The sequence below is a fragment of the Dermacentor albipictus genome, chromosome 1 (assembly GCF_038994185.2).
Source record: "Dermacentor albipictus isolate Rhodes 1998 colony chromosome 1, USDA_Dalb.pri_finalv2, whole genome shotgun sequence".
NCBI classification, from domain to species: Eukaryota; Metazoa; Arthropoda; class Arachnida; order Ixodida; family Ixodidae; genus Dermacentor; species Dermacentor albipictus.
This window is the reverse complement of record NC_091821.1, coordinates 95,697,055-95,723,209: the sequence shown is the minus strand read 5'-3', so window position 1 is coordinate 95,723,209 and position 26,155 is coordinate 95,697,055. Positions and strand designations below refer to the sequence as shown.

Sequence of the window (26,155 nt, the reverse complement as noted above, 5' to 3'; positions counted from 1 at the left end):
TCGTGTAACAATGGACAATGAAACTAAAGCACAATGGGCTTCTTAATAAACTGTGCAAGCAGCTTTGTCAACACATTAAGTTTGAATTTCTTTATAACTTGTGTACCTTGCTGAAAATCATAACGTGGCTGAGACACACAGTACCCATTTGGGTGTTGAATGTATCACTGGTTATTTCATGCACCATTTTGCAAGAGCTTTTAACTGAAATACCTGTCAACATGAGTTCAAAGGCTTCAAAATTATCATAGTGGTAGGGTGTACGTCCTGGCTTACGCTATCATGGAGAAAAAGAAATCAACTTGCCATGATGACAAACTTGCTAATAATGTGTGCACTATTTGTTGCCATTCTTACTTACTTTTTGCTTGGAACCTACAGCGATGTCTCATGGTACTTGTATGTGTTTGAGCAAGCACTCAACTACAGAACAGTGGTACCCAGGGACTGAAGAGATGTGCCTAATAAAACCTTCCATTACCAGTCAGCGCTTATGTCACCTACTCACTCAACCATGTCTTTTGCGCCGTTTTCAGCATGAAATCTAACCAACTAGCCCAAGCCAACACAATGTAAAAAGCGTACACACACCTGTATCATCAGTTCAAATGAACAACAACAACAAAAAAAACTAACCCTTTTCCTACGGGGAAAATGGGGGTAAGCGGAGCTTGTCCTGCGTGCACCTGACCTTTGTCACCGTTATTAGGTAACCCACACGTAACGGTGCCGGATTGCTTCAGCCTCCCTTTCCCTCAGCTTGGGATCTTCTCGTTGCTGTCGGATTGCCTGGGCTCGGGTGGCTCTAATCGCTGGATCGTGGTACCGACGGTGAGCCCTTTCATGGGCGAGTTCTCACCGCCGCTCATCGAACGCTGCCCATTGCTCAGGGGAATGCACAATGCGTGGCCGTCCCATCCATTTTCCGAGACTAAACTGAATGAAAACGAAGCCAGTGCAACGCACGCCAAACCCTTTCTTGCCTTTTTCCTCCCCGGCGGAAGCAAAACGAATCTGATTGGCTGCATGCGTGGCGTAAGCACATGCCTCTGCAGCTGGAATCCTTGCTAATGAATCGCTCTTCGGCGCCGGCGCAGCTGTCAATCATCAAGCTGCTCCGCGCTGGGAGCAACTTTCTTTTTTTTTTTCATGACTACATTGTCACTGAAAGTTCTGAGCCAATACAAGCTTCGCTTGAAAAAGCTGCTTGCTTAACGGGATGTCCTGGCTCAACGTGCACATTAACGATGCAATACATTACTACTGCGATGCAATATGGCAGTAAACCTCGGCAGATAAACCACAGAACCGATGGTTGACATCTGTGTTAAGCTTTAGGTAGTGGCATGATTTTAATACACTTACTATTGCTTAGTTTATGTCTATTCTGTTCAACCAAATTGTGGAAAAAGATAGCATAGCATAACCTCGCAAGATGTCGCCCCACTGCTCTATATCACTGCAGTAATATAGTGGTAAAATATGTGCATAACGGGACAACAAACTTCATATTGCAATGGGAATATAAAGAAGGGTCAAATCAAAACATTGTACATCTCATTCAATTTATTGCATACAAAAAAACATGCAAACCAAATTTTAAGTCCTTTGACGACTTCAGAAAACAGCTTGTGATCAAAGGAACAAATATTTAATAGCAGTAGAACAAGGTAAAAACAATGTACGCTTGCACACACACAACACACACACACACACATACAATAAAACTTCGTTCCTAAGAGTTGGCTGCAACACTGCCTTAAAAAATAAATAAACGAACCTGGCACGCCAGTGCTTTGGTTGTGCACACATCACACACCCCCACACTCACTGAATCCTTCAGTCCCATTTCTTGCCTGATTTCTGACTAGACGGGGGTCTTCCCGGGTAGCCTCAGGAACTTAAGCCCTAGACGATCATCCTTGTCACAACAACTCTGGCCACTCCACCGTATGCAGTCCGCTGGCTGCAATGTGCTGGTGTTCTTCAGTGTCCCATTCTGGCCACCCTTACTCTCAGCACCTCTCTGGAACTTGGAAGTGCCTGTTCCTATGCCCTTTGCCGCTGCAACCACTGGTGTACGTGCTCCAGCTGTTTTCGGCACTGGTGGTGTGTTTCTTGGTGCATCCTTGCTACTAAACAGAACTCCAGCGTTGCTTTCTGGAATGCAAGACTCCTTTGCTCTGCTGCCTGTTTCTGTCTTCGATGAAGGGTAGCATGGCAGTGAAGTCTTGCGTCGGGGTCCCTTGTGCTTTTTCTGCTTGTTCACTTTCTTGGCCTGAAATGACAAAGGTGCACTCCTGTTTACTACAATTTGTTCAGCTAAGAGCCATGCATGCTATTCCTTTGTATTACCAACATCTATGTGCTATCAGAATAATAGTAAAAAAAAAACATCTTCAGGTTGAGGTGATGTCGCCATACACAAATAAGGTTACCACACACAGTTTCAATGTTTGGCTTGCATAACGTAACACTTAATTTTGAGAGTTACACCCACCACTGTTACAAGGTGAACTAAGAAGCTAAAATGAATGAAATCTATAAACAGTGCAATAAGTTTCAAAGCTCAGCCTATTGATGCACAATTTTTTCTTAACTGGTGTGCAGACTAATTGCCCTCTTGTATTAATGTGTACCATCAGCAGATTTTAAAATGTGAGCAGGAAATAATTTAAACACCTTTTATATGTAATTACTTAATCATATGATGTGCAACATTACATAGCTCACTTTTAAAAAATTTAGCATAGTACCAGATGTATGTGTTGGAAGCCTGAATCAAGCCTCCGACCTACAAAGACGAACGTTTTCTTGTTTGTGTTTGAATTTTTTACAAGATAAATGACACTGCAATGGTTGCGTTCATCTGGGCTGAAAAAGGTGTGCTTCGTTTGGTGTAAGTTCGGTGTTATGGTTAAAGGGGCCCTGAACCACTTTTTATCGAAGTCGAAAATGCATTCGAAGTTAAAATAGACTATTCCAGAAATACCCTGATGCAAAAAGTACCTCGATGCATTCAGCAGAAGCAGAGTTATTGGCATTCAAATGTCTTCTATGATTCTCTTCACGGTACTTCCGCTCCTTCAATGCCTTGGACTGTGAAAGTTATGGCAGAGGGGGACGTGCTCACAACGTTCTGCCTACTGAGCGTCACCATGGCGAACAGTTCAAATTTGATTTTCTCGCCCATGTCGCACCAGATGCAGTTGTCCTCAGTGAGCTGATTCGTTGCGGCACCTCACGGCGGCCATAGTATCTACACTAAATAGCAGACCACAGCTACATGCAACTGTAGTGCATATGCACAGCATTTGCTTAGTGCACGACAGGGCTTGAGTGCGCGCTCGAGTTCATGGGCTCCGGTCTGGCCATGTTATGTGGTGCAGGAAGGCTTTGTCCTGCACCAGCTTGTGCAATTTGAAGCTCTGTCAATAGCTCAATATGAAGTGAAGACTGCCAAGGCGTCTAGCCAGGAGTGGCCAGGAGTGAGCGTGTGCTGGCAAGCATGTGTGGTTCGAGTCTAGTTGAGTGATCAAAGTTAATCGAAATTAGCGAGACTCCACTGCTATGACCCCAATAACAGTCTGGTTAAAGTTTAGTTCCTATGTGGGCGGCTGCAGCTGAGCGTAAGTAGACAATAGTCGGCTTCTTCCGAAAGTACGCAACTCTTATCGAAATTCAAAAGCAGAATTCGGTGCGCAGTACATTATAAAAGAAAATAGTCCCCATAATGTGCTCCTAATTGATTTAACATAATAATTATTGGCTTTCAAGCCTATGTTGCATGGTAGTATTGCAGGGGGGTGCTCCAGGAAGCTAGGGAAATTGGCATAATTTTAGAAGCACTAGCCATAGAGAGATTTGTTGCCAATTCACCTTTCTCTACTTGGGTCTCGAAACTGGCTGTACAAAAAGCACCAGATGCATTGTGGTATGCTTGAACCTGCCCACTATGCAAAGCAGCTCAGTGTGATGGTCTACTGCTGAGGCATCCACTTCATTGTTGCATGCTCATACTGAGCAATGGTCTACGATCAGAGATACGCTTTGCAATCATAATCCTGTAAATCAACTTGGCTTCCTGTGGCAACCCCCTGCAATACTGCCATTGCAAAATGGTCTTGACAGTCTAGAGTTAAATAGCCTAACTGAGGAGAGTAATTAAAATGTCATTAAAATTACTTCACTTTAGGTCAAATTAGCAGACTGCAACAGATACTAGCCCATCTATTGCCCGCTGAACTGAGGGCACGGATATAAAGAATAATCCTGTTAGTATTAAAGTCAACTTAAAAATTTCCTTCCACTAGAAATGATCACTTGGTATAAAAAGCATGACAGGTCTTTATAACATGCAAGAAGGCAGGATACACACACATGGGAATGGTGCAATGTTTTAATTAAGATGAATACACTTTCATGTATGTGGAGAAAATGTAATTTCTCATAAGTGGAGCCTATTGTTATTAGGTGAAAGCAGATTTCACTATAGCACTACACCTCAAGACTGTTTTATATCATTTCATTTGAATCCACTTTCTCCATAAAAAAAATCTCAGCTGGATCCTCAAATCGAGATGTGCTTCGGCCACTGCCAGTATTGCTGACATCGCTGCAGCCACACCACATATAAAGCTTCGTTATCAAGGTTAAGCTGTGGGGAAATTAGTGACAAGCTACCAATAATCACTAAATAATGCCAGGCCAGGTCTGCCTTGTAACTGCTACAAAGGAGTGCTATGAGATAAGTAAAAATCAGTTTACAGAGCTTTTCCCAAACATGAAATGTCGTCAGATGTCTGCTAAGGAGAAAAACTTCACATGTAAAAATCAGGAGCTCAAATTGAATTCACGAGGGGTCATATCGCAAAGTGGGCTATGAGGAAAGCCATGGTGGAGAGCTGTAGGTTAGTTTTGGCGACTCTCGGGTCACACAAATGCTTTTGCTTTGTCCCCTATTACAATGTGGCAGCTAGAAATTGAACCCATGACCTTGCGCTCACCAGGTGAATGGTCTAGAGCAATTGGTAGCTATTCCCCATTCATTTCTGAAGGGTCGTTTCAGTCACTTGTTCAATAATTGCATAAATATTTTGAAGTCCTGCCAGCTGTGGCTTCAGTATAAGTTTTAATGTATTCAAGGGGAGCCTCGAAACTATGCATACTGACCTGAATTCTTATGTTTGCGTAGTATGGTATTACACATTCGCAAATGTAGCTCTACAATTGTTCACTTGGCAATAAGCAAAAACTTCAACAAAGAAACTCATTCGTCAGAAAACACCTTTCTCGAGCAACCTGTACAAATTTGTCAAATTGTGCTCTCTAACGGTCCATGGAAGAAATAACAGCCCTTTCTGCCCGATTCTGAGGTCAAGAAGAGCGCCAAGTTATGATTGGTCCCATATTACTGAAAAATGCACAGCCTGAATATGCGTGTGCATATTGTTTCACTATTCTGACAGAGAAACAACACCCTCAGTCCATAAAGAAAATTTTATTAGATATCACAGTCTTTTTCAAGCAGAAAAAATATTAAATATGGCAGTTGTAAAAAGGAACTTGACTAAGAGATCTTTTTGAGACAATGAGCAGCTGTTGGATGTATGTGTGTTTCTGGCTTGTCTCACGTATAGTACTTTCGCTTTTTGCCCTTATGTTTCTTTGCCTGAAAAGAGCGCCAGGAAAGCAGAAGGCAGGTGAGGCTCAAGCAGGTATGGAAAGCAAGGCAAGGCAAGACATGGGAACTGCAGTAGTTACCTTTTCCTTTGGAGCTGGTGGGGCTTCCACAACAATGGGCATTGTAGGCTCCACAATGACAAAGCTGTTGTCTGTGAAAAGCAATAGAGAGAAAGAAAAATAAAGTATGTTTGGTAAGCAATAGTAGTTGGCTAAGTGCCATGAAAACATCATGAAAACAACATGAAAACAACATGAAGCTGTTCATGGTGGACCAATACAAAAGTGACAGGTTATTAGCTTGGCTGAACTGCTGATAGGGTTGACCATTTGCCTTCACTCCTCAGTATCACCCGCCGTGGTGGCATAGTGGCTATGGCGTTGCACTATTAAGCCAGAGGGTGCGGGATTGAATAATGGCCATGGCGACTGCATTTCAATGGAGGTGAAATGCAAAAATGCTTATCCAACATGCATTGGTTGCACATTAAAGAACCCCAGGTGGTCAAAATTAACCCGGAGATCCCCCTAGAAGTGCCTCATAATCGCATCTTGGTTTTGGCACGTAAAAACCCAGATGTCTTTTTTTTCTTTTTTTTTTGCCAGGCATTTGATTCTTGGGCATGACAGCAAAAGTAGTACTGCTTCTAATGGAAACTACCAAAGTATTCTACTTCACTCTGTGAACACAACTGCAAATGTCTACTGTGCCCTTAAAGCAAATAAACTGCAACACAGCCCTCATAGATGAACACTTGTCTGCTCTGAACAGCCTATAAACTGGTTCATGGGTCACATAACAAAAAACAATATTTTCACTGTATTCTCGAAAGTCTGCATACTGTGTGACTGTGTGACTTCCAGGTTTATGCATGTGCTCAACTATAGCAACAAGCAAATGCCAGAATGGTATAGAAAACATGAATTGCAAGTAGTGACAAAGTTTGTAACATTAAAAAAAAAAAAAAACATGCATTCACTATTAAATAAAGGCTACTTCGGTGAATTCAACTTTGATAATATCTGTTCAAGTTATTTGATGTTCAAATTACTGCATTCAAAAATTGCATTAAAATTAACCTTTGTAGAAATGCTCCATTACTATGATAAAATACCCACATACACAGAAAAACCTTGTTGACAATAATCTGCATGTGTGAAGACACAATGCCATTCGGACTTCATGAGGTTGATTAGGCACAACTAATTGTGGCTCAAAAACATAAGTCCTGTCATTTAGAAACTTTGCTGTAAATTGGAAGCACAACTTGGGGCATGGTGCAGAAAATACTGCACAATTTTCATCATTCAGTAGTTCCCACGTTTACACTAGCACCAGTGTTTAAATGTTTTATATGCTCACACTTTCTGTAAAAGGGCAGCAACAAAAGAGGCGCAAGGCTTCCAATCGACACATTCAGACAGCGGTATAAAAGCAAATGTCGTAAAGCATCTACAGCAGACTTCATTTATAAGAAATATAACTGGCCTTTAGAAACTTGCTAGCTAATCAGCAGTTCAGAAAAATAGAATTGCCGAACACATGAAGTCATCTAGAGTAAATAAGCATGATTTAGTACACCTAGAATAAAGAAAGCTTAACTAAGGAACTAGTAAATAAACTTTCATTAGGCATTATAGGGAAAAACATTGCAGACTTGTCCTGACCTTGCAGGATAATTTATTTCCAGCAAAGCTATTGGTGTAACTAGCCTGTTAGTATGACACCCCAAACCCCCTTGAGCATGAATTCAATTGAGAGAGACCCTAGGTGCGCGTACATGCTTTTCTGAATGCTGGTCTCGCTCTCTGCACTAAGCCCAGTGCTATGGCTCTTCCGGTGATAGCGGTTATCTAATTATCCCTTCGAATGCCAGGTGTAATTCTCCTACTGACAACCTTGAAAATCTACCCTCTTGCAATTATTGCTGTGATATAAGCCTTTCTGTATGCTGATAGAAACGTTTAACCTATTTTAATGTCGAGAGGGTTTTATTTATTTATATATTTATTATCCTCAGGGCCTGGGTAGGACAGATGAGACTGGGCAGAAAGAAAACTAAAGCAGACAATGAGAAAAAATGTAGGTACACTCGCCCACAAAATATTGCCGGGTGTGCGAGCATGTGGCAAAATGGCCCTCCGCACCTTCTAGCAGCGCACCCCTGTTGTCGAGACAATGCCTGCGCGACGCGCGTACCCTTCGGGACTGCAAGCATGCGTATTTCCATGCTTCCTCCTTGCGCGCCAGCAATAACCGAGTCCAGCTGCAAGGTGCCCCTCTTGCGATTGGCACTTTGGCAGCTTCAACAAGCAAAACTTGGTGTATATAACAGAAATCATGAGTTCATTTTCGTCTTGCCTGTCTCCTTCTATAGAGCGCGTTTTCTGCCATGTTCTTCTGCGGGAGAGTGCCCCGTTCACAATAAGAAAAGAACAACGAAGACTGGCCATGAAAAGGCACAGCGGAGAAAAAAAAAAAAACTGACTTGTTGCATTCCCCACCAGGCACTATGCGTCTGCGCTCGTGACTCGACAAAAAATGGCCGTAGCAGTGCACGCAAGCTCATGCTTCACATAATTTGGCTCGTCAAAGCCACCACAACGCCAATCACAAGAGGGGCACCTTGCGGCTGAACTCGGTTATCGTCGGCGCGGAAACATGCATGCTCGCAGTCCCGGAGGGATACGCATGCACACAGGCGTCGGTTTCGACAACAGGGGTGCGCCGCTAGAAGGTGCAGAAGGCCATTTCGCCACGCACTCGCGCACCCTGCAATATTTTGTGGGCGAGTGTACATAAATGCTTGTTCCTATGTACCGTATTTACTCACATAATGATCGCACTTTTTCGTCAAAAATATTGGTGCAAATTCAGGGGTGCTATCATTACGCGGATTAAATTTCTCAGGAAAAGAAAAACAAATTTTTTCATCCCGCGTTTGCTGCGGGGTGACAACAGGTCAACAAACAGGCGGCTGCCGCTGTAACAGTACGGGACACCAAAACAAAAATGGCGGCCGGCGGGGCAAGCCAAATAAGCCGAACCAAATTTTTTTTCTTCTTCTCTATGAGTACATTACGGGCATTGAAACAGTTTCTTCCATATCAGTAATGAATAATACTGTTATTATCGGCAAGTTTGCGGCAGTAACGTAGCCATGTCCACTTTGAGGGGACAGAAACGGAAATGGGCACGCTTAGCTGCCAGTGACATAGAAACACATGGCGGGCATGCTGTGGAAACTCCAGCATTTGTCTTCACTACTATCCTAATACGGCATGTTTCCGCTAAGGGTGGGCAAATATCTTAGCTGTGTTACAAGTGTCGGCATATGAATAAGATACACTTCTAACGTATCAGTGTAAGCATGGCTACTATCGTTGCCGCTCGTAATTTGTTGCGTGCCCACGAGTGCAGAAGAGAAGAATCGAAAGGCGCCTTTTTTGTTGTTGTTGTTGACCACAACGATTCTAAAGCCTACAAGTAATAAAGCCAAGGCAAGTTTGGTTGCAGCTTTTTTTTTTTTTCATGGAAATGCAGAAAGTGATGAAAGGAATGAAATGGGGCATCCGCTTAAGTATGTTTGGAATGTTTGGTGCAGACCGCTTGGTATGCCTTGAACAGTCGTTTGCGTAGCATTCGACAGCATTTGACAGATTGTAAGCGCACACGACATATCGCTGTGGCAAGTTTGGGTGTGATCATTACACAGGAAAGAAAAAAGATTGAATTTTGATGACAAAATTTAGGGGTGCGATCATTACACGAGTGCGATCATTATGCAAGTAAATACGGTTACAGTGTTTGCTAAGAAACAAAAAATAAAATTGTTAGTAAATATGAAACACAGAACTGTCAGTGTTCATACAACACCAACCAAAACTTTGCGAAAATTATTGATGTCAGTAATAGATATAATTTCATTGGGAAGGTCGTTCCATTCTTTAGAAGTGCAGGGAATGAATAAGCAGGCTGTTCGGTATAAGGGGGTGCCTACTTTTTGGAGATGATTCATGCGACGCTATATATGAATGGGACTATGGAAGAAGTTATTGTGCAAGGCGGAATGATAATATAACTTGTAGAATAAAGTGAGCCGGCAAATCTTTCGCCATGAAGTCAACAATGGAAGATTCAAATTAGTTTTCATTGCTGTGAGCTTGGTCTTCGGTTAAAGTTGGAGAAAATTAAATGAACACAGTCATTCTGAACATGTTTTAAGGAAGTAATCAAGTAGTCTTGGCTAGAATCCCACACTGCTGTTGAGTACACTAGTTTAGGACGAATTAATGTTTTAAAGAACTAATTTCAAAGAAGATGGAGTGCAAGAAAATTTACATTGCAGGTAGCCTAACATTTTGTTAGCGTTCTTGATTATGTAATCTATATGAAGTCTTCAAGTTAGATCAAGTGTGATGTGGACGCCTAAGTACTTATAAGAATTGACACATTCAAGTGCAATGTCATTTAGATAGTATACTGGAAAAGGCGTAGAAGTAAGGGTGACACGCATATCCTTGCATTTGTTAAAGTTCAGTTATATTAGCCATTGGTTGCACCAATGGGCTCTAGTCGTGAGGTCGTGTTATAGCATGTTACCATCATTATCGTTTTTAACCTCATGAAAAATAGCATAGTCATCAGCGAATAAATGTATGTTAAACAACACATAAGAAAGGAGATCAGTGATATAAGTTAGGAATAGTAGTGGTCCAAGAACAGAACCTCGTGGTATACCAGAACGTACATTAACAAATTGTTAACGATTAATGAGAAAACATTCTATCCATTTCAATAAGTTACTGCCAATAATTAGGTGACCTAATTTTAGTAGAAGCAAATCATGGCGAACTTTATCGAATGCTTTTGAAAATTCTAAAAAGATGCAATCAGTGACTGATGACCTGTCAAGTATATGATGCAAGTTATCTCTGAAAGAAGTTAGTTGAGTTTCGTATGAATATGGTTTGCGGAAACCATGTTGTACAGACGAGAAAAATGAATTGCTCTCGAGAAAGCTGATTAGAGTGGTGAAAATTATAGGCTCATGTAGTAGTGATAAATATGGGTGACAATTAGCACGAGAATTCATGCTCCCAGATTTATGAAGTGGAACGATCTTTCCAATTTTCCATTGCTTAGAAAGTGTGCCTGTGTCCAATGACTGTTGGAAAATATAAGCTAAAATAACAGAGCTACAAACTATATGTGGACAAAGTTTCATCTCAAGATATCTGCACATTCTTTTACAGCAGAAATTTCAAACTCATTTTGTTACTCAGAAATGTTTGCAACTCCTGCAGTACTACGTTAATTTATTGAGACTTCCCCATTTGCCCTACAGTTGAAATTGCACCAGCACGTTCTCTCAAGTACACACTGTAGATACTTCAAAATTTCTACCCAATGTACCGAGTATAGTTCTTTCACAAAGACATTTTAGTTTCCCAGCAAACTGCAGAATCCATACCAATTACAAATTTAATCATTTTTTATGGCTTCTTTCACACTACAACTTTAAATTCCACCAGCCTGCACAATGTATTTTTACAAATACCTGTTTTATTTGTAGAAAGTTTCAGCCTAAAACATACTGTTTTCTCAAAGTGCTTCTCTGAACCGACCTGGGTAAGAAATAAAACAAACTGATTATTTCCCATCTGTGGGGCACAAACATTTTAAAATGTTGCACTTACAAAGTTAGTTTTTTGTGGCACCTTCATTCAGTCACAACTCAAACTTTTCCAGCATGTTTTTCAAATTACATACTTTACTACAGCAAAGTTTCAATCAGAACTGTAAACAACTTTAACACATACACTATCAGGTGTGAATATTTCCTACAGATATGTCTTCAACATGACTAGGCCTCTGTTATTTTCAGATATATGAAAAACGAATGTCTTTTTTTAATATGTCTGCAGTATCTGAGGAGGATCCATGGAGATCAGTAGGGGTAAATGCTGCCTATGTATCCTCTGTGGGATAGCATCATGTTCTACGAGCATGCATGTCTGGCAGAGCCTGATGAAACTAAATAATTCTAATACTGTACATTCTTGAGGTGAATCACTGAACCCTTGGAATCCACATAAGTACCGTCAGCATTAAGCATATGCACATCCTCACAGTCTTTAACCTCAAGCCAACTGTGACACAGAGGTGTACAGCACCAAACAACATAAAAGTAAAGCGAATCAGCGAGCTGAATAACATCTCTTGATAGAATGAGGCATGACAATCAATACTGGTGCAGACATAGCTTTTAAATATGTATGAAATGGTAGGACATTCTCTGGTGCCACATCTTAGCACTACTTTTATCAGCTCCTTTGAGTGTTTCTAGCGAAATCAGAGAGCACAACTTCTCGCTGCTTGCTTAGGCTATAAGGAAATTCAGTTTTCTCACAGCTTCCATGCTCCAAAAGCTTCTGTGCTTTCTTGAGAAGCCACACCTTTATGAGTAAGTTGCAAAATACACAATACTATTCTGAAAAGGGAGACTGTTTCTTTTCTTTGTTTCTACAGTTGGCCTGGCAGTGGAGTGGCACTGGTTTCCTAGCAAACAACCAAGAGGAACCAAAAATATTACAGAATGCAGTAATCAACTCATTTTAGCTGTTACTTTACAATAAAAGTGCACACTGCAGGCTTGCGTTACCCCCCCCCCCCCCCAAGAACACAATATGAAAAAGTCTATCACATGACAGTGACAGCGTATTATGTTCAATATACTGTAAATGGTTGAACTTTCTGTTCAAGGCTGCATAAACATAAAAAAAAAACAATATTTTCATACTGCCATCTTACAGCCTTCTTAATTATAGCGAATGTCTGTAGATTTGTTACAGCAGCAAATTACAATGAATGTTGCAACAAATCTGTTAATACAGCAACATTTTGCATAAATTAGTCTGATATAGAGATTTAGTTGTATGACATTGAAGTGAATTTTTCTTTAAGCAGGCTTACAAATGAAGCGCACTTCTGCAACTCAACAATAATTACTCAAAACCTGCTAAGTTCCCTGCCCTTAAATTTATACACACATACAGCATTTTAGGTAGGTCTTGCTATTAAAAAGCTATGTGAGATAGGCATACTCCTGTGTTCAATTTAGCATTGCCTAATGGAATCTCAAATGGTTGTTTCAGAGTGCTTTAGGAGCACAAAATGTTGTGTAGCATAGTGTTCAATCTGTATTTTGAAAATAAGCAAGCCCTAACAGTAATAACTAGCTTGACTGTACATACCGGAACCAGTTCAATCTCATGGTAAAGCTTAGCTGTCCCCTAGAGGGCTTCTTTAGCGCTGCCAAGTGTTCCAAGTGATTAGCCAAAAATATTTTGAGATATGTAATTTTATGTCCAGTCTGGTGGAGAACTATCAATATTGAACACCTTAAAAACTACTGATGTCAATTAAGAAGTTTACAATATTTCCACTCTGATTTTTGTACTGTTTACAGAATGTGGGCAGGAAACGTCTCTTTCTCTCCTTTCCTTATGTATGCAGAACATAAACCTCGATCCAAGACTTGCCCCATCATATTCACATCCAGTTCTGCCTCTCTGAAATAATGAGAGAAGCTGCTTACAGAAATAGTGCAGCATGCATGCTTGTACTTATGCTTTGGAGCAGTATGCCAATTGCTGTTTCACAACACAGACATGTCAAGGTCTACATCGTAAAGTTATACTGGGCTGTGATAGGTGTCGTAGTGCTGGTGCTCCCACCCACAATGGAATTTGTGTTCACCAATCATGCTGCACCAGCCAATGCTTTCCCCACAGTGGTTTGCAATATGATAAAACACAACAGTTATGTTGCATTAGATGAGCTGGTCATAATACATTGTTGTCTTTTTGCTAGTTTGATGGGCAGAGATCATAGGCTAACAACAGACTGAAGACTAAAAAAGATCAGCATGACATGCCCTTACCCTGAAAAATTAGCAGCTCCTAATGAGCAGCCATTTAAAAGAAGAAATAAGCACAATTAGAGTAAAGCACGTGATATGAGCACATGCTTTGCATGTGCCCTGGTGAATGCAGCTCATGCAGTACCAGCATACTGGCAACAGAAGCAAACTCCACAGAATCTCTACATAACCAAGAAATTTTCTTCACAGAAAACAAACAGCTATTGCATCAATTTCAGTTTGAAGCTGCTACTTTTCCAACAGTCTACAATGAAAAAAAAGTAGACCAGATAGTGGCCTGATTTTTGTGGTCTTACTAAGAGTGATAGTTACCAAAGGCACTTATAATATAGAATTTCTTTTTGTTTTGCTACTTTGTTTTCAAAGCAAATTCAGCAATGAGGTTATTAATTAATACACAATTTGACAGCATTTGGCCAAATGACAGTGCTAATGAAAGCCCTGCATAAATGACAAACCACTCTATTGTTCCTGCTTGAATTGCTTGGGAACCTAGCACTTTATTCTCGACGTTAATATTTCGTTAGTTGCTGTATCTAGAAATGATCAAAACCTGTTTTGAATTAGTGAAATACAATAGAACCTCAATGTAACACTTGCCAAATCTTTTTCACTGTTCAATCCTGCTTCTTTGAAAGACCTTTTTCCTCATCATATTTCTTATTTCTTATTGCAGTTTTCATTTAAAGGGAGACATGCCTCCAAGCTCCTCTAATGGTCTGTTACTAATAAATCTATGATGAAACTTAATTTAACAAGCATATGTTTTTATATTGTAATTAGTCTTCTCAATTAAGCCTTTTCCTTGTGTGGCATACAACAGCAATATATATTGTCTGACTATATTGCTTCACAACTGCAGATAGTACAAAAAAGTAGAACTTAAGTTGCAGAGGCAAACATTTGTGGTAGTTCAACAGAGTGTGAGTGAGAAGAATGAGGGGATCTGAGGGCTCGATTTTTTTTGTTCCTAGCAACCATATAAAGAAAACAGACAAAAAAGCTAGAGGAAGCATAGGGGAAATTAATTATCTTTAACTTAAATGTACAAATAATAAGGAAAAGGGAAATAAAAGTGGATGAAACGACAACTTGCTGAAGGTGCGAGCTGAACCCATATCATCTGTGTTACAACTATGGTGCTTTGCCAATTAAGTTACTGCGGGCGGCATCCTTGCATTCACTTTTTTGGGTGTTTATGCATGTGTACAGGATTAGCCTTGCAAGTGTTAGCTAGGGCTGCTCATGGCCATGGCAGTGGATGTGAAAATTTTTTTTACCACAAATGCTTTTAACAAAGAGGCTTGAAAACTTGAGGAGCCGCACAATGAGTGATGGAACAAAAAACTTTAGCATAACATTAAAGAGACAGGAAGACAGCGGTATGGATTAGAGAGCAAACGGGGATAGCCGATATTTTAGTAGACATTGAGAGAAGAAATTGGAGCTGGGCAGGTCATCTAATGCGTCGGGCAGACAACTGATGGCCTATTCGAGTTACAGAATGGGTGCCAAGGTAAGATAAGTGCAGTTGAGGATGCCATAAAATTGGGTGGTGTGATGAAATAAGGAAATTTGCATGCATAACTTGGAATCAACTAGCACAAGACAGCGGCAATTGGAGACCACTGGAAGAGGCCATTGTCCTGAAGTCAACATAAGGATAGGCTTAGGATGATAATGTTGACAGCCATACACATGATGCCTGCAGTTAAAAGAATGTCCCATATATGCTGCCACCGCATGAGCAGTGCTAATCATGTACACATGCATGAAAATAAAAATTTTAAAAAGTGGATCAGAGGATGGCTGCCGCAGTAGCTCAATTGGCAAAGATTCGCACACATATGAAAAGATGCGAGTTTGGTTCTCACCCACAGCAAGTTGTCCTTTTGTCCCCTATTACTTCCTTCATTTCAATGATTAATTTCCCTCATGCTTTCGCTGGCTTCATTGTCCATTTTTTTCACGTGGCTGAACAGAGTATAGTCCTCCTCCATTACATGCACCTTCACTTCTCCAGAAGTTCTTTCTGAAGTCACTCACTGGGACATTATGTTGTGCTGTCATGGCTTCCTTGGCATCCTCCAAATGTTAATGAAACAACCTTTTGAGCCCATATTCATAGTGAAGAACAGAAGGAAGGCGGAAACAATGCAGTTCCCAAAATAGGGTAAGTGGCTGATGCTGACGCCCTCAGGCATGGCTAGGAACTCCGTCACTAACACACAGCCTGGTGGGTCAGTGTTTTGTCATTGGGACAGTGGGAAACGATGAGCTTTCAATATGCATTGCATGGCTTTTTAATTCTTTTGATGGCATCTTCATTAACAATTAGCTGGTTTCTGTCATGGTTTGTGCATAATCAAACACCTAGACAGTGGTTTGACATTATGAAGACACCAGATTGCTAAGTTTTGCAATGCTGTCTTCACAGCAACTGAGTGATGGTCATGTGCTTCTTGAATCATCCCTATTAATCATAGAAAGCTAACAAACGTTGACACCAAGGACAACATAGGGGAAATTACTTGTACTTAATGAATGAACCAAAGAAATTACAAATTAATGGAAATCAAAGTGGATGAAAAAACAACTTGCTGCAGGTGGGGAACGATCCCACGTCTTCGCATTATGCGTGCAATGCTCTACCAATCGAGCTACCACGGCGCCGTTTTCCTGTCCACTTTCTTGGGTATTTACGTTTCCTACTAGAACCCTGGGAGTGTTAGCCAGCGCCACCACTCACAAACCTTGACGGCGGATGTGGAACAACCTTTCCGCCGCAGGCGTCACGAGTACGTGATCTTATTTGGGTGAAGGCAACTGGTCAATAAACCCACACATGTTACCTGAAAGCATCAATGTTGCTGGATTTGAGACCCTCGTTATGTGATAAAGGAGAAGAAAGGGGGTTAACCGAGGGACCCTATTTTTAATAATCATATCATAAGAAGCCAACAAACAACATTGATGCCTTCAGGTAGCACGTGTGGGTTTATTGAGCAGTTGCCTTCACCCAAAAAAGATCCCATACTCGTGACGCCTGCAGCAGAAAGGATGTTCCACATCTGCCACCAAGGTTTGTGAGTGGTGGTGCTGGCTAACACTCCCAGGGTTCTAGTAGGAAACATAAATACCCAAGAAAGTGGACGGGTAAACAGCACCATGGTAGCTGAAATGGTAGAGCATCGCAACTGTAATGCGAAGATGTGGGATCGTTCCCCACCTGCAGCAAGTTGTTTTTTTCGTCCACTTTCATTTCCATTAATTTGTCATTTCTTTGGTTCATTTATTAAGTAATTTCCACTATGTTTTCCTTGGTGTAAATGTTTGTTGGCTTCTTATGATATTATTAATAAAAATCGGATCCCTCAGTTAACCCCCTTTCTTTTCGTTGAAACATCCCTAGTGTTTTCTTTTTCGTTGCAGGGTGCACAGTTAAGCATCCCATTAAAAAGTGCAGAATAGTGCAGTGTCTCTGTGAACAAAATGAGTGAACTTCTATAAATTTTAGCATAACTTTGGTAAATGTGTGGGCCTCCAAAGCTGACCCTTTATCTAACTCTGTGCAAAACATTACATTTACCCAGCGCTCCATCTGATAGACGGCATGTGTGGCATCTTCAATTAAAAATATGCAGTATAGGACCGGCCTATTAGAGGATCTATATACACCACGTGTAAGAGCATTGAAGGTTATAAGCATAATTTGGCACACAAAAAGTTTTTACACTTCTAACAGCTGCAGCTCTACATGGCTAGTGTCAGATTGTGTACTGCATATACAGTAAAACCTCGTTAAACCGTACCCGCTTAAACAGTAGTTTCGTTTTAAAAGTAGTAAAGTTAAATCCCCGACTCAGCGGCCATTGAAGGTAATGTGTTTTGTATCCGCATAAACCGTACCACGTTATTGCGTACATATCGGTTAAAACGTAGCATTTCAACTTTTCGTCGCGCAAACACGGCGGTGCACAGTCTCCATCGGGTGGCCCGGCAGAACAACAAGCCTCAGAGATCGGAACAGCCTACAAGCACCCTGTGCGTTTGCGCGAGAAGCCACATCAACATCAACATCATTTCGACGCCATGCCAGAGAGCGTTGTGGCATCATGCAACTAAGGAATCGCGTCCTGCCGAACTTTGGATAAAAAAAGACGCCGAGTGCTCAACATACAAGAAAAATTAGACATCGTCCGTGCTATCGAACGTGACACGAAGAAGTCAGCACTGGCATGCAACAGGGATCTGCTGTTGACTACAGTGTGTGGCATTTGGAATGCAAAGAAGTTGTTCGGAAGCACTGCTGCGACCGCGAAGACATGTCAGCTACGAGGTTTGACTTTCGCCATCGTTTCCTGTGTTGTTGCCGAAGTGTCGACTAGCGACAGTGATAAGGACGACACGGAAAACGACAGCACGAGCGATTCAGGCCCGACAGTGGCATAAGCTGCACGTTACGTCAGCCTCGTGAATGCAATCGTCGCGACGAGAGCAGGGGCTCGATAATGTAACTCTATTCCAAATGAAAAGTATTCCAAACTCCGGCACCCGGCAATGAAAAAGGCGCCCCCGGGACTTTTGCAGCACTACTGCGCACGTGCACGGAGGATATGTAACGCGAACGAGGAATCCGCCATGCGAGTGTTTGCGGGGAAGAGGGGGCTGGCTGAAAAGCTGGCACGCAGCTTCAGCAAGTTTGAGGCCGCTGTGGTCGTCGTGTTAGGCCGCCGCGGCATCAAACGAAAATAACACTTTTGTCGCACGAAGTGAATAAATACTGCATGTTTTTTTTTTTTTCCCCTTTCATCGCACTCTGAGTTCTGTTTTTGACCGGTAAGTGGGCGATCTCATGCTATTCGGTTTAACGGTACTACCGTTTAGTACGTACCTTTTCCGAGCTCCGGCAAACTACGGTTTAACGAGGTTTCACTGTACACGATTTTTGACAGTAATGTTTTAAAACAGCATTGCTTAATTGCTTAGTTTACTCTTTGAGGGTTGTAGGTTACAATAAATCAGTCAGAATTTGTATATAAAAAATGAAGCTTCCCATCTAAAAAAATTTCACAATACTGCTTCTTTAAAATTCCTTTAGATGTAGCAGTGTTGACATATCCCATACATATTACAACCATCATTTATTTTTTTTCACCCTACCACAACATTTATCAAAATAAAGAGATAAAACAACTCTTTGTTACTTAGTGCTTACGCATACAACAGCCACAGCATCACACCCATTTGGAGATAAATCATCTTAGGAGGACAAAAATTTCAAAGGAATGATGGTACCAGTTCTACCATTCCAGCTTTTATCTTTTAATTGATGGATGATTTTTGTTGCTTCTTATTTTATTAAACTTGGAAAACCACAACCTCATGAGCCCTTATCATTTTAACCTCATAGATATACTTATCGACTAAAGGTCAATCTATAAATTACTATAATATATAGTAACACCAGTAACAATTACTATAATCTATAATATGTACTTTTACTTTTTCACTTCTCTATGAAACATACCACATTACTACTAAACATATCATGAATAAAGTGCCTGCAAAATCAGGTTAATCATACAAATATGCCTGCATTTATGAAGAGAATAGTGCTAAAGGGGGAGGGGAGAAAGCAAGCAATCACACTAAAGCAGGCAACAGAAAAGGGTTATGATCACTCCTTTCCAATTGTTAGTCTCCTTTTCAAGCTACATTTTTTATCTTTCTATAACCAGCTGGCCTAAAATCTTACACAAGGCATAATTTTACTTATTTATCATAGCAAATCTACTTGCTTCAGCACAGCTAAACTTGAAAGTCTGGCACACAGGTGAGACGTAAAAGTTTCTGAACGGGCATACTATAGGGCCTTGTTGCTGAATTATCACCTCTGGGAGACATCATTTTCACTGCACACCAGCGACCTTGAGTAGTGGAACTGTCATTACGAGAGATAGCTGTGGGGTGTGTACATCCTCAGCAAATGTTTTTACAACGGTGACATTGTTCGTGTATCAACAAGGCATCATATCACAGCGAAATGCTCTTCGCTATTTGATGAGGCACCATACTGGATATTATGTGGTGCAAAGATAAAGGTACTATTGAATGCAATCAGTCAAGAACACAGTGCATGCACTTGCACTAAGCAAATTTTCTGTTCAAATAGCTTCATATAGAGACACCCACTTGTGCCTAAGTCTTCATTACTAGGCCTCTGCTTCTTCTCTGCCACAGTGGCAAGTTCCTCAATGCGCTCCTCATGGCCGACAGATGCTGTGCGTCGCTTCAGTACCAGGCGGCCAGGGGTCAGGGGCCGGACTGCACTCTCCTGCTGCGCCAGCATGACTGGTGAGGTACGTATGCGGCGCAGGCACAATGAGAACACCGTAGCCAAGATGATGGCCTCGATCAGGATCAGGCAAATGTGGCTCTCGAAGATCTGGGAAAATGTGCAGTCAAATGTTGAACAACAGATGGGTCCTTATCTGCTTCGAAAAAATTCACTGAATATTACGATACTCCCTAATGCAAATTTTGAGCACAGCTGTTAAGGTGTTTTGAATTTGCGATATATTGTGGCAAAGAATTTGTTCTCAATGACAGGGTCCTCTCAGTGGCGGTGCTGAGCCTCTGCACAGGCAGCTCGCTTAGCAGCAGTGGCAGACGAAGCATTTCCACCAGTTGTGTCGCTCACTGTTCAGAAAGAAAACGTGAATAAGGGAATGCATGGCACGCGTGGCGCACATTCTCTAGTGGCGACAGCGCAGGCGAAGTAATGAAAGCGCAGTGGGTCTGAAGCCCACGCCAGTGTTTTGTTTCCGTGTATTGTATCGGTGGACACACTCGTCGCATGTCTGGTCACTGTCGTGGAGCAGGTATCGTGTGGCACTTCGCTCTCCTCCTCAGCCTTTTACCATACTCTTCCCCTCCGCTTTCCTTGCTATTGCGGTCTTTCATCTACCGCTGCGTTCCGCATTCACTCTTTCATCCTTTGCTGGGCTCGTTTGCTCGGTTATGCCAAGGGATGCCAACGCATGCCGATGCAGGAATGGGCTCCTGAGAGCTGCACTCTAAAAGCTTTTTGCGATTTTACGCTACACTACTCGCCAGTGCTGGGAAGAAGCAAGCCATATCATGCTACTTCTATTTACACAAATTGTTTGCTGAAGTATGAGCTTTTTGCAGTGATTCATAGTGAGGGAACCACTGCTTGCTCTTGGTCATGTTAGAGAGCAGACAATTATGTACCTGCTTGCTCAGTGTTTGGCGCTCTGCTAGCAGAGTATTTACTACTTGAGTCAGATTGTCCAGCTGCTGCTGAAGCTGCACCAAGGTCTCTTGCTGACGTAGGTCCTGTAACACAACATGCGAGAAAAGTTGGAGGAAAAATGCACACACAATTTGCTTTCATGCATCAAGATAGTTAGTGATACAAATGGTTAAGCGATAACAACTGAATAATATGGAATACACACTGTGAATGCATAGCAGCTAGCATGGCTATGCAGTACCTATTTAAATACTTTGAATTGGTTATTTTGGGCACAAGTGCACCAAAATGTATCTTCCCAAATTTTAGCCATGCCTTTCACGTTATTACCTACTCAGTAGGTGATAAACTGAGATTCTTTCATTCAACTGCTTTAAGGCTGCGATTATAAATCGCTCAATTTACAACAAATCTGTTTACTGGAAATTTATGTCAGTGACATCAAGTGGTTGTGCCAAGCACTTTTTATCAAGAACTAGAAGCTTGTGTAGCTTTTCATGTGCAAGGATGAACAAAAATTTCAAATTGACAAGGCTCTTTAGCTGCTGCTTTATCTATTAAGTTGCTAACCACTCTGTTTCAGCATCTATCCACCAGAAGCCACTCAAGCATACATTGACCACATAGCTAATTATCTCTGGCACATTATTTCTGCTAGAACATCAGAGCTACATCCTTCACTTCAAACGTTACTTCAGCACCCTAGAGTTAAAAACCACCACGGTCTCATTTCTCTGTTGTATAACTGCTTAGCCAGAGGTGTTCTATAGATAACGTACTGCCGATGTCCCTACGGGCACAATTATTTGACCACACCCTTCCAGCTAGATACGACAAGTTGTTTTTAGTCAAAAACTTCACTAAGTTATTCTTTTGGCAAGCTGGAAGCTGGAGTTTGTAATCCATTAAAATAATTTTTTGAGCTTCAAGAGTACTTCTACAGTCTGCACAAAGATGAAATGTTTTGTCTTCTTTTGAAACTATTATTACAAGTAACACAAAAACTGATACTAACAATCTGATTATCTGGGCATCTAACATTTTCTCCAGTTCCTCCTCTCGCCAAATATACTCGCACATCATGCTACATTATTTTCTTCAGTGTGGTATCGTGTCCTGAAGAAAAATGCCAATTTGATTGCAACAGTTGCTGATGGGCTAACATCACCATGGATACCTAAAAACACCCCTCTCTACCACCCCAAACATGAGTTAAATGATAACACTCTCCAAAGGTGTGCTGCACCATGAGACATCTGCAATGGAGTACCTTGACACAATAAGTTCGGGGTACAAAGATGGTAAATCGTTTGGTTGTGTAACTATCACCAGCTGAGTAAATCGACAGCAGTGATACAAGTTCATAAAGTTAGAAGATTAAGCAATAATAGCAGTGTCTAGAACAGCACTAATGTTAGCTGTAGGCTTTCAATAAAATCATTCCTTTGTTTCCTTTCTTTGAATGTGTCTGCATGGCCACTCCTCAAATACTGTAGTATCCTAAGAACCGTACAATGGGCATTGTGTGTGTGCATTGCGCCTGCCCAAAAAGGTATGTCCAAACGCTGTCCAAAAAGGACAAGGTGTGTCCAGAAAGTTTGTGCAGTGCATGAAAAAAAAAAGGTTGTCCGAAAATATTCTGATTCATCAATGTGGTCACCTTCCAGATATTCCCCATAAGACACAATAGACTGATTCCACCTCATCTTCCATTGCTAGAAACACTCTTGGAAGTAGACTTCTCTTCAGTGCTTCAGCAGTGATGTTGCTCCTTTTTTAATTGTTGTGACATCATCGAAATTCTGCCTCCACAGGACCACTTTGCATTTGGAAAACAACAACAAAAAAAAGTCGCAGGGTATAAATCTGGCACATATGGAAGGAGGGTGTTCAAGCACAATGACGGAATAACGAGCCAAAATCTCATGCACTTTCAATGTTGAATTCACAGGGGCATTGTCTTGGTGCAGAATCCAGTCTCTCTCGTGGCTGAATTCGGGCATAAAGCACATGCATTATTTCAGATGCTTCAAAACCTTCACATAGAACTCTGCAGTGACAGTTTGAGCTTCACCTATGAATTCATGGCGCAAAATTACATGGCAGAAAAGAAAACACAATTAACATGACTTTAGTTTAGCTTTACCCTTGCCTTTTTTTAGCTTGGTTCATCTTTATTTTTTTTCACTCCTTGCTCTGCAACTTCAGCTTGACATGATATGTAAATCCAGGATTCGTCACAACTCTCCTTGCGAGAAGATATTGCCTTTGCCCAAAGTGTTCCAATCAATACATAATTCTTTCATAAAAATGTTTCCCAAGGAGTGAGCAGTCTCAGTGCCATCTGGGCACAAACCTTTTTTCCATCAAAATCATGTGAACAGACAACTTTCACAAACCAAATGCTCCTGATTTGACCAAGTGCTTCTGATAATCACTCAACAGTCACTGATTATGGGAGAATGCACATGATCAATGTCTGCACTATCTCAGTCTTCCCAAAAATGGTGAGCCGACATGAAGGCAGTTCTTTCATTTCCTTTCTGTACGTAGGCCCTTTTGCGACATCTAAATCTTTGCACTGTTCTTACCCAATTTCACAAGAAACTCGATACCGATCCTTTGTTACATATGTTGGTCAATGTACCATACATTAAAACGAAGACCAATAATGGGTTACACAAAAATGCATGCATAAAATTCTGGCTTATCTTGCACAGTAGTCCAGCTCACATTGGAGTCCTCTAAAGTGCATAAAGCAGCACTGCCACATCTTCTCCACTCCTTTACTGACTCACTACAGAAACTTTTGGAACAGACCTCATATATACACCCATGCATGCACGTACATGCATACACATCAAGCTGAATGCACACACATTCAGCTTTGTTTACACATGCAGGCAACACCTCTGACTGAAGTTGACCCTACCTGTGTACTAAGGCTACAATGCTTTTGGAGAGCAGCAGAAGCTTAGCCTTCATCCTTAAAGCTTTGCAGCTACAGAACTGCCACAAAAGCACCACCACAGCACAGCAACAGCTCAGGCTACATGCCTAGTCACCTGTCTGGCAAAGTATGCATGTGCACACACAAGCTGCAGCAGTAATTACCAAGATAGTATAGACAATGGTAAAATGCAAAGTAAATCCAGAAAGGAAAGGCGAAGCTAATTATAATACAAAGGAAAAAACTGTGGCAAGCTTTTCTTGTTCTGGCGCATTACTGGTTTTAGACATCAGTGAGTAGTGGGGTATGGCTTAATAGATCAGGAAGGGGAGTTAGGAACAATGGAGTAGATCAAGTGAAGGGATGTACAAATAAAACTTGCGTGCTCTTAACTGTGCTTTGTGGTTTCACAGTTACATGGTGACCTGGACTACGAACGCAACCTTCAATGGAGCAAACCCAGACTCCAGACAACCTCAACTCCGCTCCTACTACCTCTGCAACTGGTGAGGTATCGCCTATGGGTTTTACAGGAGCTACAGCTACCATTACGCTGCCACTTCTATGGCTCGCCGATACCACAGTATGGTTCATACAGGCCGAGAACAAGTTCTGCAGTCATCGCGTCACGTTGGAGTTTCGCAAATATGAACTCCAGCTTGAAGCTTAGCCGCTACAGGCCATGGCTGACATATGCCACATCCTCGTCCAGCCACATCAGGAAACGCCATATACAACAATCAAAGAAGCTCTTCTTTGCTGTCTCGTCCTGCCTGTGCATCGGCGTATTCAGCAGCTCCTGAACAACGAAGAGCTCAGTGACTGATATCCAACTCAGTTTCTCCGTTACCTGCAACACCTCATTGGTGACCAACTAGACTCCTTGGACATGGCCATATTACATGAGTTGTTTGTCTCCCAGCCAACAAAACGCACAGCCCTTGTCGCAGCTAAGCCCTTGTCAGAGCTCGCCGACGACATGACAGACGTTGCTCTGGCAATCATCATGCTGCCTGTAGCTCGCCACTTTCTGAAGTGGATTCCTTTCGGGAAACAGTAAAAGACCTCGCATCTTAAGTCACTGACTTGCGTCAGGAATTGCGCAACACTCGCAACTTCAACAGCCGACCCTATCCAACTCATCAGCCTCTCACGCCACCTTCTATGCAATGGCTGTTCCAACAACCTGAGTGCAGTTTTTCATCACAGGGCCTGTGCTACTACCACCGACATTTTCACACCCCAGCTCTTCGATTTGTGTCACCCTGTTGTTCGCGGCACACAGGAAATGCTCTGGCTGGTTGTCAATAACGGCAGCGGGCGATCGTGGACATACGTCAAGCTGCCTTTTCCATATAACTGAACGAACCACAGGACTGTGTTTGTTGGTAGACACTGGTGCGGAGGTCAGCATAATTCCTGCATCCAAAGCTGAGCGGCGTCTCCGCACAAAATCAACGTCCCTACAAGCTATCAACTCTTCCGTCATTGCAACTTACAAACAGAAATCTCTTACCCTCGATTTCAGTAGTAAGAGAAGGTCGCCATGGCTATTTTGGATACCAGATGTCTACTATGCCATCTTAGGGGCTGATTTTTTTAGCCATTTTCATCTGCTCATAGACACGAGCCGCTGTCGCCTGGTGGACGACATCATGGGTCTGTCAGTCAACGGTTTTCTGTAGCACGCTACTGCTCTCAACCCTAGTTTTACCAAACTGCCTACCCCACAGTGTGTAGCTCTACTTAACGAGTTTCTGGAGATTACTACATGGTCTCCAATGGATAAAACCCCTAAATACATTGTAACCCATTGCATTGTTACCCCATGCCCACCCATTTACTTCTGCCCCCACTGGCTGCGTCCTGATGAACTTCAAGTTGTCCACAATGAATTTGAGCATATGTTGCAACTAAAAATAATTCATCCGTCATCAAGCTCGTGGTCGTAAGCAGTATACATGGTGCCTAAGAAGAACAATGACTGGTGGCCCTGTGGTGATTATCGCACACTGAATGCGGTTCACTGTTCCTTACCGATACCCACTAGCCAATATTCAGGATTGCACTGTGTTTTTAATCGGCACAACAATATATTCAAAAATCGATCTTGTGAAAGCACAAGGCAGCTGACATTCCAAAACTGCTATAACTACCCTATTTGGCCTTTTTGAGTATTTAGGCACGCCTTTCAGTTTGCGCAACGAAGCTCAAACCTTTCAGCATTTTATAGACGAAGTCACCAGAAGCTTATCGTTCTGTTTTGCCTACACAGACGATCTTCTCGTCGCCAGCAGC

At 41.8% G+C, this 26,155-nt stretch overlaps 1 protein-coding gene across 2 annotated transcripts in view; it reads right to left on the bottom strand.

Annotated features, from left to right (window-relative positions):
• Window positions 1-1,635: 1,635 nt before the first annotated feature.
• The window catches only part of LOC135902639 (SUN domain-containing ossification factor), a 149,941-nt gene continuing 125,421 nt past the window's right edge, over window positions 1,636-26,155 (bottom strand). Inside the window, exons 14-17 of one of the 2 annotated variants that reach the window (XM_065432838.2) lie at window positions 20,886-20,990; window positions 19,824-20,076; window positions 5,764-5,834; window positions 1,636-2,278 (exon numbers count right to left, since the gene is read on the bottom strand). In XM_065432838.2, coding sequence (XP_065288910.1) covers window positions 1,868-2,278; window positions 5,764-5,834; window positions 19,824-20,076; window positions 20,886-20,990 — 840 coding nt within the window. In that variant the 3' untranslated portion in view covers window positions 1,636-1,867. Of the gene's footprint in view, window positions 2,279-5,480; window positions 5,672-5,763; window positions 5,835-19,823; window positions 20,077-20,885; window positions 20,991-26,155 lie in introns of those variants that run through there. The other variant, XM_065432839.2, reaches the window with a different exon arrangement.